At 43.8% G+C, this 18,045-nt stretch overlaps 1 protein-coding gene across 1 annotated transcript in view; it reads left to right on the forward strand.

Annotated features, from left to right (window-relative positions):
- The first annotated feature begins 10,144 nt into the window (after positions 1 to 10,144).
- LOC118396152 (hepatocyte growth factor-like) overlaps positions 10,145 to 18,045 on the forward strand; it is a 35,954-nt gene continuing 28,053 nt past the window's right edge. The window contains exons 1-2 of the mRNA XM_035790266.2: positions 10,145 to 10,312; positions 11,370 to 11,526. Coding sequence (XP_035646159.2) covers positions 10,264 to 10,312; positions 11,370 to 11,526 — 206 coding nt within the window. The 5' untranslated portion in view covers positions 10,145 to 10,263. The remainder of the gene's footprint in view (positions 10,313 to 11,369; positions 11,527 to 18,045) is intronic.

An 18,045-nucleotide genomic window follows, 5' to 3' on the forward strand; every position in this document is an offset into this window, starting at 1 on the left:
TATACTAGAGTTGCTTACCAGGATGATATTGAGTGGCCTATTTACAGTTTTGACTTAAATTAGTTAGAAAATCTATGGCAAGACTTGAAAATGGCTGTCTAGCAATGATCAACAACCAATTTGACAGAGCAAAATAATGTGCAAATATTGTACAATTCAGGTGTGCAAAGCTCTTAGAGACTTACCCAGAAATACTCTGTAATCACTGCTAAAGGTGATTTTAACATGTATTGACCCAGGTGTGTGAATACTTATGTATTTAATTTTCAATATATTTGCCACATTTTCTGCAAACATGTTTTCACTTTGTCATTATTATGTATTGTGTATCGATAGGCAAGAAAAACAAATAAATGTGATCCATTTTCAATTCTGGCTGTAACAAAACAAGATGTGGAATAAGTCAAGGAGTGTAAATACTTTCTGAAGGCAGTCGGGTAGAATGGTTATTTGGCCTCTATTCATTGTTGGTAGTTGGCTAGGATTCCGGTGTGGGGCAGGCCCAGCAGGAGATGAGGAGAGTGACAGAACCTGTGAGGGTAATGTCAGGTTACCTAGAGGTTACTTAGAGTGTAGGTCATAGACTATGAATATGTTGGTTATGAGGGACGTACACAGCTCCACTCAGCTCCACACAGATACACATTTGAAGATGATCCCTGGGCTTTGATGGAAAGTAAAGGTGTTGCAGGGTAGGTGGAACTGATCAAACATGGTGCACAAAGGCCACTCACAGTCAATCCCCAACCATCATACATGATGACATACAGTATCTTTGCCTAAGTTTGACCATACTAAGGGGCCTCTTGTTTGCCATAGATGGCATTATGTCCTTAGGGATGTTGGGATTACTGAACAGTTTCCTAGTGCATGAGTCACCCCAGCATGAGAGCTCATTCTTTACATGCAAGTCCAGTTCAGGTGTCACATGGGCTGGCCAGTCATGGGTAGTAGCAAAATAGGGCAATGCACGGCAGAACTTTCCAGATGGCATTTTGGCTGTTGAATGGCCTCCTGACATATGGCAGTTCAGATCCACGGTGTCTCTGTCTTTATTAACTGCCAGAGGGGGGACTGATGGTGGAGTGGGCCTATCACGGACATTTCTGGGAGATTCAGGAGGTGTGTTGGATCAATGTGGTGAACACCTACCTTATGAACGTGGTTGCATCCTCTCCATATACCACAATGTCACCAAGTCAATATGTACATCAACTCCAGGGCAGACTGGGAGATTCAAGATGGCATTAACATTTAATAGGCACAATTTTATATGACATGTGAAGGTCCACTAAGTTAATGGCATTTCTTGTCAATAAGTGTCAGGTTGTGTTGGATCATTGTAGTGAACTGCCTTATGCGCTTGTCATCATGTGTTTTTGCATCTTCCCCATACACCATAATGTCACCAAGTCAACTCATACGGCAGCTCCAGGGCAGAAAGACAGAATGGTGGACATTATTATATTTTTTTTTATGATGTGTCAGCTCAACCCGAACAGCATAAGAGCGCATACACCAATGTGGATCACAAATGTAGTGAGCCAGCAGAAAGTCATGTTGGATTCAGGTAGCCGCTTTGGACTAGCAATAAATCAAAGCTTACTTGTAAGTAATATGGAGGTGTGACTACCCATCCCGCATGCGGGAGCGTAATCATCGACTGACACTAATTAGCATAACGCAACGGACATAAATATTCCTAGAAAATATTCCTATTCATGAAAATCACAAATGAAATATATTGAGACACAGCTTAGCCTTTTGATAATCACCCTGTCATCTTAGATTTTCAAAATATGCTTTACAGCCAAAGCTAGACAAGCATTTGTGTCAATTTATCGATAGCCTAGCATAGCATTTTGTCCAGCTAGCAGCAGGTAACTTGGTCACGGAAATCAGAAAAGCAATCAAATTACATGTTTTACCTTTGATGAACTTTGGATGTTTTCACTCACGAGACTCCCAGTTAGATAGCAAATGTTCCTTTTTTCCAAAAATATTATTTTTGTAGGCAAAATAGCTCCGTTTGTTCTTCACGTTTGGCTGAGAAATCGCCCGGAAATTGCAGTCACGAAAACACCGAAAAATATTCCAAATTAGCTCCATAATATCAATAGAAACATGGCAAACGTTGTTTATAATCAATCCTCAAGGTGTTTTTCAAATATCTATTAGATAATATATCCGAGGGGACAATTCGTTTTTCAGTAGGACCGATTGGAATAATGCCTACCTCTGTATTTTACGCAAGAGTCACTCTGGAAGCCATCAGGTGACCACTTGCGCAATGTAGCCGCTTACGGGTATTCTTCAACATAAATGTGTAAAACTATGTCACAATGCTGTAGACACCTTCAGGAATACGGAGAAAGAGATCTGGTTGATAGCCCATTCACTGCTCAATAGGGACACATTGGAACGCAACGCTTTCAAAATATGAGGCACTTCCGGATTGGATTTTTCTCAGGCTTTCGCCTGCAACATCAGTTCTGTTATACTCACAGACAATATTTTTTACAGTTTTGGAAACTTTAGAGTGTTTTCTATCCTAAGCTGTCAATTATATGCATATTCTAGCATCTTGTCCTGACAAAATATCCCGTTTACTACGGGAACGTTATTTTTCCAAAAATGAAAATACTGGCCCCTAGTCGCAAAAGGATAACTTATTAAGAGCCCAATCCTGGAGGCACAATTTATCCCACAGTAGGGGCAAGTTGTAGAGCTAGGGAGAGGGTGTCCAGGGTTCTCTTTCCTTTCGTTGTAGCCTCTGAGTTTCCTCATTGATCCTCAGAGGCTTGTGACTTGAAATACTTTGTGTTGCCATACCATGCAGTCTGCTGCCTTTTCTATATCCAGACAATGGTGTTTGAGTGTAATTATGACAGGCCTATTGGATTCCAAACATAAAAATACAAAAAATTGTATTGCGTACAGGTCATAATTAGAGTACACAAATCTGAAAGATGTCTTTGATTAAAAGCATGTAGAGTACCAGTCAAAAGTTTCGACACACATTCATGGGTTTTTCTTTATTTGTACAATTTTCTATATTGTAGAATAATAGTGAAGACATCAAAACTATTAAATAACACATATGGAATAATGTAGTAACCAAAAAAGTGTTAAACAAATATATATTAAATATATTTTATGTTTGAGATTCTTCAAAGTAGACAACCTTTGCCTTGATGACAGCTTTGCACACTCTTGGCATTGTCTCAACCAACGCATTTACATTACATTTACATTACATTTAAGTCATTTAGCAGACGCTCTTATCCAGAGCGACTTACAAATTGGTGCATTCACCTTATGACATCCAGTGGAACAGCCACTTTACAATAGTGCATCTAAATCTTTTAAGGGGGGGGGGGTGAGAAGGATTACTTTATCCTATCCTAGGTATTCCTTAAAGAGGTGGGGTTTCAGGTGTCTCCGGAAGGTGGTGATTGACTCCGCTGTCCTGGCGTCGTGACGGAGTGTGTTCCACCATTGGGGGCCAGAGCAGCGAACAGTTTTGACTGGGCTGAGCGGGAACTGTACTTCCTCAGTGGTAGGGAGGCGAGCAGGCCAGAGGTGGATGAACGCAGTGCCCTTGTTTGGGTGTAGGGCCTGATCAGAGCCTGGAGGTACTGAGGTGCCGTTCCCCTCACAGCTCCGTAGGCAAGCACCATGGTCTTGTAGCGGATGCGAGCTTCAACTGGAAGCCAGTGGAGAGAGCGGAGGAGCGGGGTGACGTGAGAGAACTTGGGAAGGTTGAACACCAGACGGGCTGCGGCGTACTGGATGAGTTGTAGGGGTTTAATGGCACAGGCAGGGAGCCCAGCCAACAGCGAGTTGCAGTAATCCAGACGGGAGATGACAAGTACCTGGATTAGGACCTGCGCCGCTTCCTGTGTGAGGCAGGGTCGTACTCTGCGGATGTTTTAGAGCATGAACCTACAGGAACGGGCCACCGCCTTGATGTTAGAGTTAACAGGTGTTCCTTGTTAACAGGTGTGCCGTGGTCAGATTACACGTATGCTAGGCTACAGGACTTTTTTGCAAGCACGGACTGGAATATGTTACGCAATTCATCCAATGTCATTGAGGTTTATGCTCCCTCAGTCACCGGCTTCATCAATAAGTGCATCGACGTCGTCTTCCTCACAGTCACCGTACGTACATTTCCAAACCTTAAGCTATTGATTACAGGCAACATCCGCACCGAGCTAAAGGCTAGAGCTGCCACGTTCAAGGAGCGGGAAACTAATCTGGATGCTTACAAGAAATCCTGGTATGCCCTCAGACGAACCATCAAACAGGCAAGGCACCAATACAGGACTAAGATTGAATCCTACTACACCGGCTCTGACGGATTACAAAGGGAAACCCAGCCATGAGCTGCCCAGTGATGCGAGCCTACCAGACGAGCTAAATGCCTTTTTATGCTCGCTTTTTGAAGCAAGCAACACTGAAGCATAAATGAGAGCACCAGCTGTTGCGGACAACTCTGTGATCACACTCTCCATAGCCAATGTGAGCAAGACTGTTAAGCAGGTCAATATTCACAAAGCCGCGGGGCCAGACAGATTACCTGGACGTGTACTCAAAGCATGCGTGGTCCAACTGGCAAATGTCTTCACTCTCATTTTCAACCTCTCCCTGACAGGCTATAATACCTACATGTTTCAAACAGACTGCCATAGTCCCTGTGCCCAAGAAAGCGAAGGTAACCTGCATAAATGATTACCGCACCGGCTGGTCATGGCTCACATCAGCACCATCATGCCGGAAACCCTAGACCCACTCCAATTCACATACCACCCCAACAGATCCACAGATGACGCAATCTCAATCGCACTCCACACTGCCCTTTTCCACCAGGACAAAAGGAACACCTAAGTGAGAGTGCTGTTCAATGACTACAGCTCAGCGTTCAACACCATAGTGCCAATAAAGCTCATCACTAAACTAAGGACCCTGGAACTAAACACCTCCCTCTGCAACTTGATCCTGGACTTCCTGACGGGCCACCCCCTGGTGGAAAGGGTAGGCAAAAACACATCTGCCACTCTGATTAACAACACTGGGGCCCCTCAGGGGTGTGTGCTTTGTCCCCTCCTGTACTCCCTGTTCATCCACGACTGTGTGGTCAAGCACGACTCCCTCACTATCATTAAGTTTGCAACAGTGGTAGGCCTGATCACAGACAACGATGAGACAGATTATAGGCAGGAAGTCAGAGACCTAGCAGTGTGGTTCTAGGACAACAACCTCTCCCTCAATGTGAGCAAGACAAAGGAGCTGATAGTAGACTATAGGAAAATAAACCAATTAACATCGACAGGGAGATAGTGGAGCGGGTCCACATCAACAATGAACTATCAAGGTCCAAACACACCAAGACAGTTGTGAAGAGGGCATGACAACACCTTTTCCCCCTCAGGATACTGAAAAGATTTGGTATGGGTCCCCCAGGTCCTCAAAAAGTTATACAGCTGGGGAGTGCTGAGGAGTATTTCTGTCTGTTATTTAAAAAAAACTTTTGTCATGAAAAACTCATTCTAATTGGCCAGTTCTGCCTCCCCAGTGGGTGGGCCTGTGCCACTCCTGCCCTGTCATGTGAAATCCATAGATTAGGGCCGAATGAATTGATTTAAATTGACTGATTTCCTTATATGAAATTTTTGCCTGTTGCATTTATATTTTTGTTCAGTATAAAATCCAAAGAGCAACCTTTGACTGAAAATAAATGTCAATTTTTACTGTCTGAGCCAACTTGTTTTCCTTAGAACCTATTAGACTACAGTAGCCATGTACATGTTTAACTGTACACATTTTTGTCAGGTAGGACCATACTACACTGAATAAGAGCACATTTGACTTTGAAAGTTTTCTATTAATCAGCTACCAAAATGAGTTATCTTACATTCATCAGAAATATTCCTATTTGATATTTCTGCATATGTGTTTACAGGTATATATTTCCAAGATGTATTAAGATATCCCAATACTGTTTACATTTACATTTACATTTAAGTCATTTAGCAGACGCTCTTATCCAGAGCGACTTACAAATTATTTGTGTATGTAGTGAACTAACTACTTGTATTTACAATTTTAGCAATATCAGAGTTTGTAATATTGGGCTACATTAACTTTTTCACAACCATCCATTTCATAAATGACAGATATTAGAGATGTGAAAACATGGTTGTGTTTTGTTCTACCTTGGGTATGGGTATCTAAAAAATGAAAGCCCTTTTTCAGTATTGGCCACTAGCCTAATCAATTCCATTCAGGGGGCTTTATTGGCATGGGAATCATGTGTTAACATTGCCAAAGCAAGTGAGGTATACAAAAGTGAAATAAAATTTTAAAAATTAACAGTAGACAAAGAATAAAGACATTACAAATGTCATATTATGTATATATACAGTGTTGTAACAATGTACAAAAGTACACAAGGGAAAATAAATACGTATAAATATGGGTTGTATTTACAATAATGTTTGTTCTTCACTGGATGGCCTTTTCTTGATTGCACACTGTGGAATTTCACCCAGTAGATATGGGAGTTTATCAAAATTGGGTTTGTTTTCAGATTCTTTGTGGATCTGTGTAATCTGAGGGAAATATGTGTCTCTGATATGATCATACATTTGGTAGGAGGTTAAGAAGTGCAGCTCAGTTTCCACCTCATTTTGTGGGCAGTGTGCACATTCTCTTGAGAGCCAGGTCTGCCTACGGCGGCCTTTCTCAATAGCAAGGCTATGCTCACTGAGTCTGTACATAGTCAAAGCTTTCCTTAAGTTTGGGACAGTCACAGTGGTCAGGTATTCTGACTCAGTTACACCAGCTCTGTCAGGAGGAATGGGCCAATATTCACCCAACTTATCGTGGGAAGTTTGTGGAAGGCTACCCAAAACGTTTGACCTAAGTACAACAATTTAAAGGCAACGCTACCAATTACTAATGGAGTGTATGCAAACATCTGACCGACTGGGAATGTGATGAAAGTTATAAAAGCTGAAATAGATCATTCAGTCTACTATTATTCTGACATTTCACATTATTAAAATAAAGTGGTGATCCTAACTGGCCTAACACATGGAATTCTTACTAGGATTAAATGTCAGGAATTGTGAAAAGTTAAATGTATTTGGCTAAGGTGTATGTAAACTTCCGACTTCAACTGTATATATTTATTAGCTTTTTCACAGTTTTCATGATTTACAATTTCAGACAAGGCAATGGCAAGTCAAACCCAATGTCCAAACAACTCATGCCTCTATTCAGTCTTAAATGGTTCCAGTTGTATGTAACAGTGAGCTAGCTACTAAACTCAGCAAAAAAAGAAATGTCCCATTTTCAGGACCCTGTCTTTCAAAGAAAATTTGTAAAAATCAAAATAACTTCACAGATCTTCATTGTATGAATGAACCAATGAACCATAAACAATTTATGAACATGCACCTGTGGAACGGTCGTTAAAACACTAACAGCTTACAGACGGCAGGCAATTAAGGTCACAGTTAAGAAAACTTAGGACACTAAAGAGGCCTTTCTACTGACTCTGAAAAACACCAAAAGAAAGATGCCCAGGGTCCCTGCTCATCTGCGGGAACGTGCCATAGATATGCTACAAGGCGGCATGAGGACTGCAAATGTGGCCAGGGCAATAAATTGCAATGTCCATATTGTGAGACGCCTAAGACAGCGCTACAGGGAGACAGGACGGACAGCTGATCATCCTCGCAGTGGCAGGCCACGTGAAACAACACCTGCACAGGACCGGTACATCCAAACATCACACCTGCGAGACCGGATGGCAACAAAACTGCCCAAGTTACGCCAGGAACGCACAATCCCTCCATCAGTGCTCAGACTGTCCGCAATAAGCTGAGAGGGGCTGGACTGAGGGCTTGTAGGCCTGTTGTAAGGCAGGTCCTCACCAGACATCATTGGCAACAACATCGCCTATGGGCACAAATCCACCGTCGCTGGACTAGACAGGACTGGCAAAAAGTGCTCTTCACTGACAAGTCGCGGTTTTGTCTAACCGGGGGTGATGGTCGTATTCACATTCATCGTCGAAGGAATAAGCGTTACACCGATGCCTGTACTCTGGAGCTGGGTTCGATTTGTAGATGGAGGGTCCGTCATGGTTTGGGGTGGTGTGTCACAGCATCATCAGACTGAGCTTGTTGTCATTGCAGGCAATCTCAACTCTGTGCGTTACAGGTAAGACATCCTCCTCCCTCATGTGGTACCCTTCCTGCAGGCTCATCCTGACATGACCCTCCAGCATGACAATGCCTCCAGCCATACTGCTCGTTCTGTGCATGATTCCCTGCTAGTCAGGGATGTGACTGTTCTGACATTGCCAGCGAAGAGCCTGGATCTCAATCCCATTGAGCACGTCTTGGACCTGTTGGATTGGAGGGTGAGGGCAAGGGCCATTCCCCCCCAGAAATGTCTGGGAACTTGCAGGTGCCTTGGTGGAAGAGTGGGGTAACATCTCACAGCAAGAACTGGCAAATCTGGTGCAGTCCATGAGGAGGAGATGCACTGCAGTACTTAATGCAGCTGGTGGCCACACCAGATACTGACTGTTACTTTTGATTTTGACACCCCCCCCTTTGTTCAGGGACACATTATTCCATTTCTGTTAGTCACATGTCTGTGGAACTTGTTCAGTTTGTCTCAGTTGTTGAATCTTGTTATGTTCATACAAATATTTACACATGTTCAGTTTGCTGAAAATAAACCAGTTGACAGTGAGAGGACGTTTATTTTTTTTGCTGAGTTTAGAAATCTTAGTTTAATTTCAAAACACACAAACACTTCTATATCAGATCGTTATAGAGGACTAATGGAGATTTCTGCAAACCATAACATCTGAATGATCCCAACACATCTGCTGCTACAGTACTTACGTGTGTGTGTGTGTGTGTGTGTGTGTGTGTGTGTGTGTGTGTGTGTGTGTGTGTGTGTGTGTGTGTGTGTGTGTGGTTATGAGAGTTTAAGACCCTGTTTCATTGGTATGGATGGTTTATTATCAAAGAGCATGACTGGTTTATAATAATAATACAAAACCTCCTATTAGTCATCTGCAGAGAGAGAGAATAGAGAGAGAGAGACATGGAGATGCATAGAATGTGTGTGTGTGTGCGTGTGTGTGCGTGTGTGTGTGTGTGTGTGTGTGTGTGTGTGTGTGTGTGTGTGTGTGTGTGTGTGTGTGTGTGTGTGTGTGTGTGTGTGTGTGTGTGTGTGTGTGTGTGTGTGTTTTTGTATGTGCATTTAGGAGCGATGACATGATGAGGGGGTGATGACGTGATGAGATTCCCCATGTCCCAGGAGATATGGATGAGCGGAGGTTTAGGATGCTGTGTGTCCTCCATGAAGACAGGGCTGTTTGTAAAAGCTGAGATAACTCCTGACACTCCGGCTCATGGGTCTGATGCTGTCATCAGGGGAACTTTTCCACTAATTAATACCTAATGATTTTCCTCATCACTTTTTCACTGAGATATTAACTGAGTGTACAAAACATTAGGAACACTTTTACCTAATATTGAGTTGCATCCCGTTTTGTCCCTTTAGAAAAGCCTCAATTCGTCGGGGCATGAACTCTACAGGGACAATTGCCCATGTTGACTCCAATGCTTCCCACAGTTGTGTCAAGTTGGCTGGATGTCCTTTGGGTGGTGAACCATTCTTGATACACATGGGAAATTGTTGAGCGTGGAAAACCTAGCAGCATTGCATTTCTTGACATACTCACCTACTACCATACCCCGTTCAAATGCACTTAAAAAGTTTGTCTTGTAAATGTACCTTTTGAAGGGCACACGCACATGATCCATCTCTCAAAAGTAAAAAACATATTCTTTAACCTGTGTCCTCCCCTTCATCTACACGGATTGAATTGGATTTAACATTTGATAATAATAGGTGATCATAGCTTTCACATGGTCAGTCTATGTCATGGAAAGAGCAGGTGTTCCTAATGTTTTGTGCACTCAGTGTACCATGCATGAGTTGTTAAACAGTGAGTGAGTGTAGTAGAGGAATAAAGTGGGAGGAGAGCGCTGAGATGGAGAGGGAGAGAGAGAGAGATCCATAGTGTGTTTCTACTAAGAGGCATCTGTGCTGTAGCTGAGTGAACAACCCCAGTACCTCCGTCCCGCTGACCTTGTCATCGAAAGACAACACCTTTACTATTATTGGGATCAATCATCGTTTATAACGTGAACAGCCTTTGCAGCAACTATGTGGATTTACAACATTATTTTTACTCTCTTCATCGTCTGTTATTCAGGTAAGTTTGGGAGACAGTCACCAGGGCATTTTAGACTTTATGATTGTTGGCTAATTGAGATTCAGCAGTTTGCTGTTGAACTTTTCTCCTCGCCCTGCTAGCGTAGCCTAATGTCGAATGGTGGATGTGATTTTCTACCAACCAACACATCGTAATAACCTGTTTAAATCTGTTACCTTTCAAGTTAGCTTGTCAAGTTTAAACTGTAAAAAGAAAAAAAATCCGCACAGCTTTCTGTGAGGAATATAGAAACCTTCGAGCCCATCTCTGTGATGGATTTTATAAAGCCAATTAAGATAAGAACCTGTGCCTTTCATGTAAAACTATGTATATCGAGCTGAAGCGCTAGACGTAACTCTCTCCGCTCTCATGTGTCTATTCCGCTTGATGTGTTGGTGGAAATAGGCTAAATTCATACACGTTACACTCAGAGTCTGACGTGAACTCGCTGATCTCAGCCAGCATTCACCATTTAGAAAGAACATAATGTTTGCTGTAGGCTATTGATACTACTTGTTTAGGTATTCTTCCATAATGTGGCTCTTATTACGCCATACATTTATACACTTTTATTGAGGAGGAGAATACTGGAGTATTAAGACTAAACAGAGATATAGCCTGACAGTCTGCTACTGTGCTGTTTATGTGTGAGTCAACACTGCATTGTGTGTGTGTGTAGTGTGTGTGTGTGTGGGGGGGGTATCAGTCCCTGCTGGAGAAGAAGGGGTGGAAAGAAACTATGTGCATTTGTGAGAGAAAGAGAGAGGAAGAGGAAGAGGAAGGGTAGGGGTGGGAGGTAAGTGTGTCCCAGCTGAAACGGAGGAGAGGAGAAGAAAGAGTTATCTGTCCGTCTGTGAGTATGTCAGTCAGGGGACAAGGAGTGATGAGTGTGCATCTCATTAAGACATTCATATTAATGGGGGTAAAACCATGCTAATTTAAACATCATGATGCTGCTGGGTTTGTCTCAGTACTAATGGGAACATCAATACAGCCTCACTGGACAGGGGCTGGACACTGCATTCAACACCTTCATTTCATACTGTGTGTGTGTTAGAGTGTAGGAGGAATGCATTACAGGACTACCAGAGGAGTGATGGCGTGAGATTGGTCCTACTGCCAGACTCTGCCCTCCATACCAAAAGCAGGAAGTTGAGCATTGTGAAGTGTGCCCGTGGTTGCAGCCGCAACAAGATACTGCTCTTCACCTGCAGGTAGGTGTGGTGCATCTGTGACCAACTCCTGGGTATAGCAACAATTTCTGCGCTTGCAGCTTCATATTCTATGTGTCTATGACCATGTTTACATGCAAACCAATATCCCGGTATTATTCGGGATACTGAAGTATTCTGTTTTTGAGTTGATGCAAATTAACCTATCCCCTTTACAATAACCCAAAATAGTTTGTGTCCCGGTTATGAGAAACCCGGACAAATGCCTGGGATAGGCTGATCTAAGATGGGATAGTGTGGGATGTAGGCATCGTATCCTGTTTACTGTTGTTTTAGTGTCACATGTCATGTGTGTTGTGTGATGATGTTTTATCTGTTTGTCAAACCACTTCAAAAAGGATGCTACCTGCACAGTTTTATCCCCCATAATAATTCAGCCTACTATAATTAATTTACTATAATTTACTACTAGCAACTTTCACCCCTAATTTAGACAAGTTTCTGCTTATAATTTACAACATTTGGTAGGCCATATTATAATTCCCGACATTTGGTAGGTAATTTGTTTGTCAAATATAGTTTGAAACATGGAACTTCTCTTCAGTCTTAACTTGTTGCCTCAGAAGAAAGTAGTGCTCACCGGTAACAGTGGCGGTTGGTGCTGTTTAAGATGAGGGAGGACGATTATTTCTTTATGAGCATGGCCTTATTTCTATTACAGCATATTGGATGACTGTCATTCATATTCCATTCACCCAGCTCAATGTAACATCAATAGGTTTAGGCTACTGCACGGTGCTAACATTTTCCCTATACCCATCATGAGGTTGCTACAACCTAGCCTATAAATGAAAGTTTACAATGTAGGTGCACAGGTCAAGAGAAATTGAGAAATCAAGGTGACAGACATTGACACATTAAATACCACCCAGCACAATATTGCCTGCATCTAGCTGATCTAGTGTGTAATCATTAGTCCAACATTTGCAAACGAGAGTTTGAGTCCGCCCACGTGTTCTCGCACACCCCGAGAGCTTCTGGTCAGCGGGGTGGTGGCACCGGGATCCTCATCTCTCCCAAGTGGTCATTCTCTCTTTCTCTCCTTACCCATCTGTCTATCGCCTCCTTTGAATTTCATGCTGTCACAGTTACCAGCCCTTTCAAGCTTAACATCCTTATCATTTATCGCCCTCCAGGTCCCCTCGGAGAGTTCATCAATGAGCTTGATGTCTTGATAAGCTCCTTTCCTGAGGACGGCTCACCTCTCACAGTTCTGGGCGACTTTAAACTCCCCACGTCTACCTTTGACTCATTCCTCTCTGCCTCCTTCTTTCCACTCCTTTCCTCTTTTGACCTCACCCTCAACCTGACCAGGTGGTGAATCGCATCTCTGCATGTCTGGCAGACATATCAGTGTGGATGACGGATCACCACCTCAAGCTGAACCTCGGCAAGACGGAGCTGCTCTTCCTCCCGGGGAAGGACTGCCCGTTCCATGATCTCGCCATCACGGTTGACAACTCCATTGTGTCCTCCTCCCAGAGCGCTAAGAACCTTGGCGTGATCCTGGACAACACCCTGTCGTTCTCAACTAACATCAAGGCGGTGGCCCGTTCCTGTAGGTTCATGCTCTACAACATCCGCAGAGTACGACCCTGCCTCACACAGGAAGCGGCGCAGGTCCTAATTCAGGCACTTGTCATCTCCCGTCTGGATTACTGCAACTCGCTGTTGGCTGGGCTCCCTGCCTGTGCCATTAAACCCCTACAACTCATCCAGAACGCCGCAGCCCGTCTGGTGTTCAACCTTCCCAAGTTCTCTCACGTCACCCCGCTCCTCCGCTCTCTCCACTGGCTTCCAGTTGAAGCTCGCATCCGCTACAAGACCATGGTGCTTGCCTACGGAGCTGTGAGGGGAACGGCACCTCAGTACCTCCAGGCTCTGATCAGGCCCTACACCCAAACAAGGGCACTGCGTTCATCCACCTCTGGCCTGCTCGCCTGCCTACCACTGAGGAAGTACAGTTCCCGCTCAGCCCAGTCAAAACTGTTCGCTGCTCTGGCTCCCCAATGGTGGAACAAACTCCCTCACGACGCCAGGACAGCAGAGTCAATCACCACCTTCCGGAGACACCTGAAACCCCACCTCTTTAAGGAATATCTAGGATAGGATAAAGTAATCCTTCTCACCCCCCTTAAAAGATTTAGATGCACTATTGTAAAGTGGCTGTTCCACTGGATGTCATAAGGTGAATGCACCAATTTGTAAGTCGCTCTGGATAAGAGCGTCTGCTAAATGACTTAAATGTAAATGTAATGTAAATGAGAGTTTCTATTGGTGTAACGTTCGTCGTCTTCCTCTGATGAGGAGTAAGATAGGTCGGACCAATTTGCGGCGTGGTATGTGTCCATATTTATTAAATGAAATAACGGAAATAACAAAGAGATACGACAGAAAACAGTTCTGGCTGGTGCAGACACACAACAGAAAACAGAAAACAATCACCCACGAAACAAAATAGAAAACAGCCTACCTAAATATGGTTCTCAATCAGGGAAAACGATTGACAGCTTCCTCTGATTGAGAACCATACCAGCCAAACACAGAAATAGCAAATCATAGAAAAACTAACATAGACAACCCTCTCTGACAAGGCTCTGGCACGGGATGTGGACCGCACTCCACCATAGTCATTCTCTGCCTCTTTTAACCGCCTCCGTGGCCTCTTTAACATGGCGACCCTCGCCGCCGACCTCGGACTGGGGACCCAAGCCTACGGGTCCCGAATGGACGGGAGATTCCGGTGCAGCACCGGACAGGCGGAAGACTCCGGCAGCCCCGGAGTGAACGGCAATTCTGGCAGCACCGGCGTAACAGGTGATTCTGGCAGCTCCTGGCTGACTGACGGCTCTGGCAGTTCCTGGCTGACCGGCGGCTCTGGCAGCTCCTGACTGGCGGGCGGCTCTGGCAGCTCCTGACTGGCGGGCGGCTCTGGCAGCTCCTGACTGGCGGGCGGCTCTGGCTGCTCCTGACTAGCAGGCGGCTCTGGCAGCGCCTGACTGGCAGGCGGCTCTGGCAGCTCCTGACTGGCGGGCAGTTCTGGAAGCTCAGGACAGACGGGCGACTCTGGCAGCTCAGGACAGATGGGAGACTCTGGCAGCTCAGGACAGACGGGAGTCTCTGGCAGCTCAGGACAGACGGGCGACTCTGGCAGCTCAGGACAGACGGCTCTGACAGCGCTGCCCGGTCCCTCGTTCTCCACGGTAAGCACGGGGAGTTGGCGCAGGTCTCCTACCTGACTTCGCCACACTCCCCGTGTGCCCCCTCCCAAGACATTTTTGGGGCTGCCTCTCGGGCTTCCACCCGCGCTGCCGTACTGCCTCCTCATACCGCCGCCTCTCAGCTTTCGCTGCCTCCAGCTCTGCCTTGGGGAGGCGATATTCCCCAGCCTGTGCCCAGGGTCCGTTGCAGTCCAGGATCTCCTCCCATGTCCAGGAGTCCTGAGATTGCTGCTGCCCGATACCACGCTGCTTGGTCCTTTGGTGTTGGTTTAAAAAATATATATATATATATTTTACCTTTATTTAACTAGGCAAGTCAGGTAAGAACAAATTCTTATTTTCAATGATAGCCTAGGAACAGTGGGTTAACTGCCTCTGGGGCAGAATGACAGATTTGTACCTTGTCAGCTCAGGGATTTGAACTTGCAACCTTCCAGTTACTAATCCAACGCAATAACCACTAGGCTACCCTGCCAGAATCTGTGATTCTGTAACGTTTGTCGTCTTCCTCTGATGAGGAGTAAGAGAGGTCGGACCAATTTGCAGCGTGGTATGTGTCCATAGTTATTAAATGAACACGGAAATAACAAAATAACAAAGAGAAACGACCGAAAACAGTTCTGAAACGACCGAAAACAGAAAACAATCACCCACGAAACACAATAGAAAACAGGCTACCTAAATATGGTTCTCAATCAGGAACAACGATTGACAGCTGCCTCTGATTGAGAACCATACCAGGCCAAACACAGAAATAGCAAATCATAGAAAAACTAACATAGACAACCCACCCAACTCACGCCCTGACCATACTAAAACAAAGACATAATAAAATAATTAAGGTCAGAACGTGACAATTGGACAGATTCAGGTATGTTTATCCCTGTTTCGTTCAGTTTGCTTCCATTTAAGAAATGTTTTTCAACAGAATTTGCAGTATGAATACACCCCTGATCACACGCAATCACAGTTCACTTTCATAGCAGCCAGATTGTTTTATAAATCCTTCTTTCATCTATGCACTCTCCTCCTCTCACCTTTTCTCTTCGCTTGTTGACTCCAGTGCACAACACATTACCTTTCCAAGCCAAACCTTAATTTCATAACCGCTAACAAATACACACGGCCTACATCATTGTCACCATTTTATCGAATGTCAAGGCAACAACATAGCTACTAGAACTAACACGTTAGTAAACCCGCTACAATCATGCAGTAGGAAAATTGCAATTGGCTCAGAAAATGGCAGCACGGATGGCCCTTGTATGTACACAGAGAGCTAATATTAATAATTTGCATGTCAATCTTTCCTGGCTCAAAGTGGAATAGAGATTGACTTAATCAATATTTCTAGTTACAGTATCATGCAAAAGTCTTTGTGTTTTTCCTATTTTGTTGCATTACAACCTGTAATTTAAATGTATTTTTATTTGGATTTCATGTAATGGACATACATAAAATAGTCCAAATTGGTGAATTGAAATGAAAAAAATTACTTGTTTAAAGAAATGTAAAACAATTCTAAACGGAAAAGCAGTGGGTGCGTGCATATTCACCCCCTTTGCTATGAAGCCCCTAAATAAGATCTGGTGCAACCAATTACCTTCAGAAGTCACACAACTAGTTAAATAAAGTCCACTTGTGCAATCTAAGTGTCACATGATCTGTCACATGATCTCAGTATATATACACCTGTTCTGAAAGGCCCCAGCGTCTGCAACACCACTAAGCAAGTGGCACCACCAAAAAAGCGGCACCATGAAGACCAAGGAGCTCTCCAAACAGGTCAGGGACAAAGTTGTGGAGAAGTACAGATCAGGGTTGGGTTATAAAAAAATATCAGAGACTTTGAACATCCCACGGAGCACCATTAAATCCATTATCAAAAAATTGAAAGAATATGGCACCACAACACACCTTGCCAAGAGAGGGCCGCCCACCAAACTCACGGACCAGGCAAGGAGGGCATTTATCAGAGAGGCAACAAAGAGACCCACGATAACCCTGAAGGAGCTGCAAAGCTCCACAGCAGAGATTGGAGTATCTGTCCATAGGACCACTTTAAGCCATACACTCCACAGAGCTGGGCTTTATAGAAGAGAGGCCAGAATAAAGCAATTGCTTAAAGTGTTTGCCAAAAGGCATGAGGGAGACTCCCCAAACATATGGAAGAAGGTGCTCTGGTCAGATGAGACTAAAATTGAGCTTTTTGGCCATCAAGGAAACCGCTATGTCTGGCACAAACCCAAGACCTCTCATCCCCCAAGAACACCATCATGTTTTTCATCATCAGGGACTGGGAAACTGGTCAGAATTTAAGGAATGATGGCACTAAATACAGGAAAATTATAAACCTGTTTCACTCTTCCAAAGATTTGAGACTGGGACAGAGGTTCACCTTCCAGCAGAACAATGACCCTAAGCATACTGCTAAAGTAACTCTCAAGTGGTTTAATTAAAGGGAAACATTTAAATGTCTTGGAATGGCCTAGTCAAAGCCCAGACCTCAATCCAATTAAGAACCTGTGGTCTGACTTAAAGATTGCTGTACTCCAGCGGAACCCATCCAACTTGAAGGAGCTGGAGCAGTTTTGCCTTGAAGAAAGGGCAAAAATCCCAGTGGATAGATGTGTCAAACTTATAGAGACATACCCCAAGAGACTGTAATTGCTGCAAAAGGTGGCTCTACAAAGTATTCTTGGGGGGGGTTAATAGTTATGAATGCTCAAGTTTTCCATTTTTTTTGTCTTATTTCTTGTTTGTTTAACAATAACAAATATTCAGCATCTTCAAATTGGTAAGCATGTTGTGTAAATCAAATTATACAAACCCCCCAAAAAATCTATTTTAATTCCAGGCGACAAAAGAGGGAAAAAATTACAAAATAAATACAAAAGAACGGTTGTTTTTTTCTTTGTATTGTCTTTTACCAGATGTATTGTGTATTTTCTCCTACATTCCTTTCACATTTCCTGTGTGTTTCCTTTCAAATGGTACCAAGAATATGCATATCCTTGCTTCAGGTCCTGAGCTACAGGCAGATTTGGGTATGCAATTTTAGGCGATAACTGAAACAAAGGGGCAGATCCTTATGAGGTTTTAATGTTTCACAGTTTTTTTAATGACAATCATTGAGGAGGATGGTCCTCCTCAGTGATTGGTCCTGTGCGAAATGTCCAAATGTCATCCGTTTTAAGGAAATGAAAATCTGAGACAACGACGAAACACGTTTCTGATGAGACTTCAGTTAGTCTTGGATGCATATTTTATGTGGTTGAAA

This window comes from Oncorhynchus keta, chromosome 17 (assembly GCF_023373465.1).
Source record: "Oncorhynchus keta strain PuntledgeMale-10-30-2019 chromosome 17, Oket_V2, whole genome shotgun sequence".
Taxonomy (NCBI): Eukaryota; Metazoa; Chordata; class Actinopteri; order Salmoniformes; family Salmonidae; genus Oncorhynchus; species Oncorhynchus keta.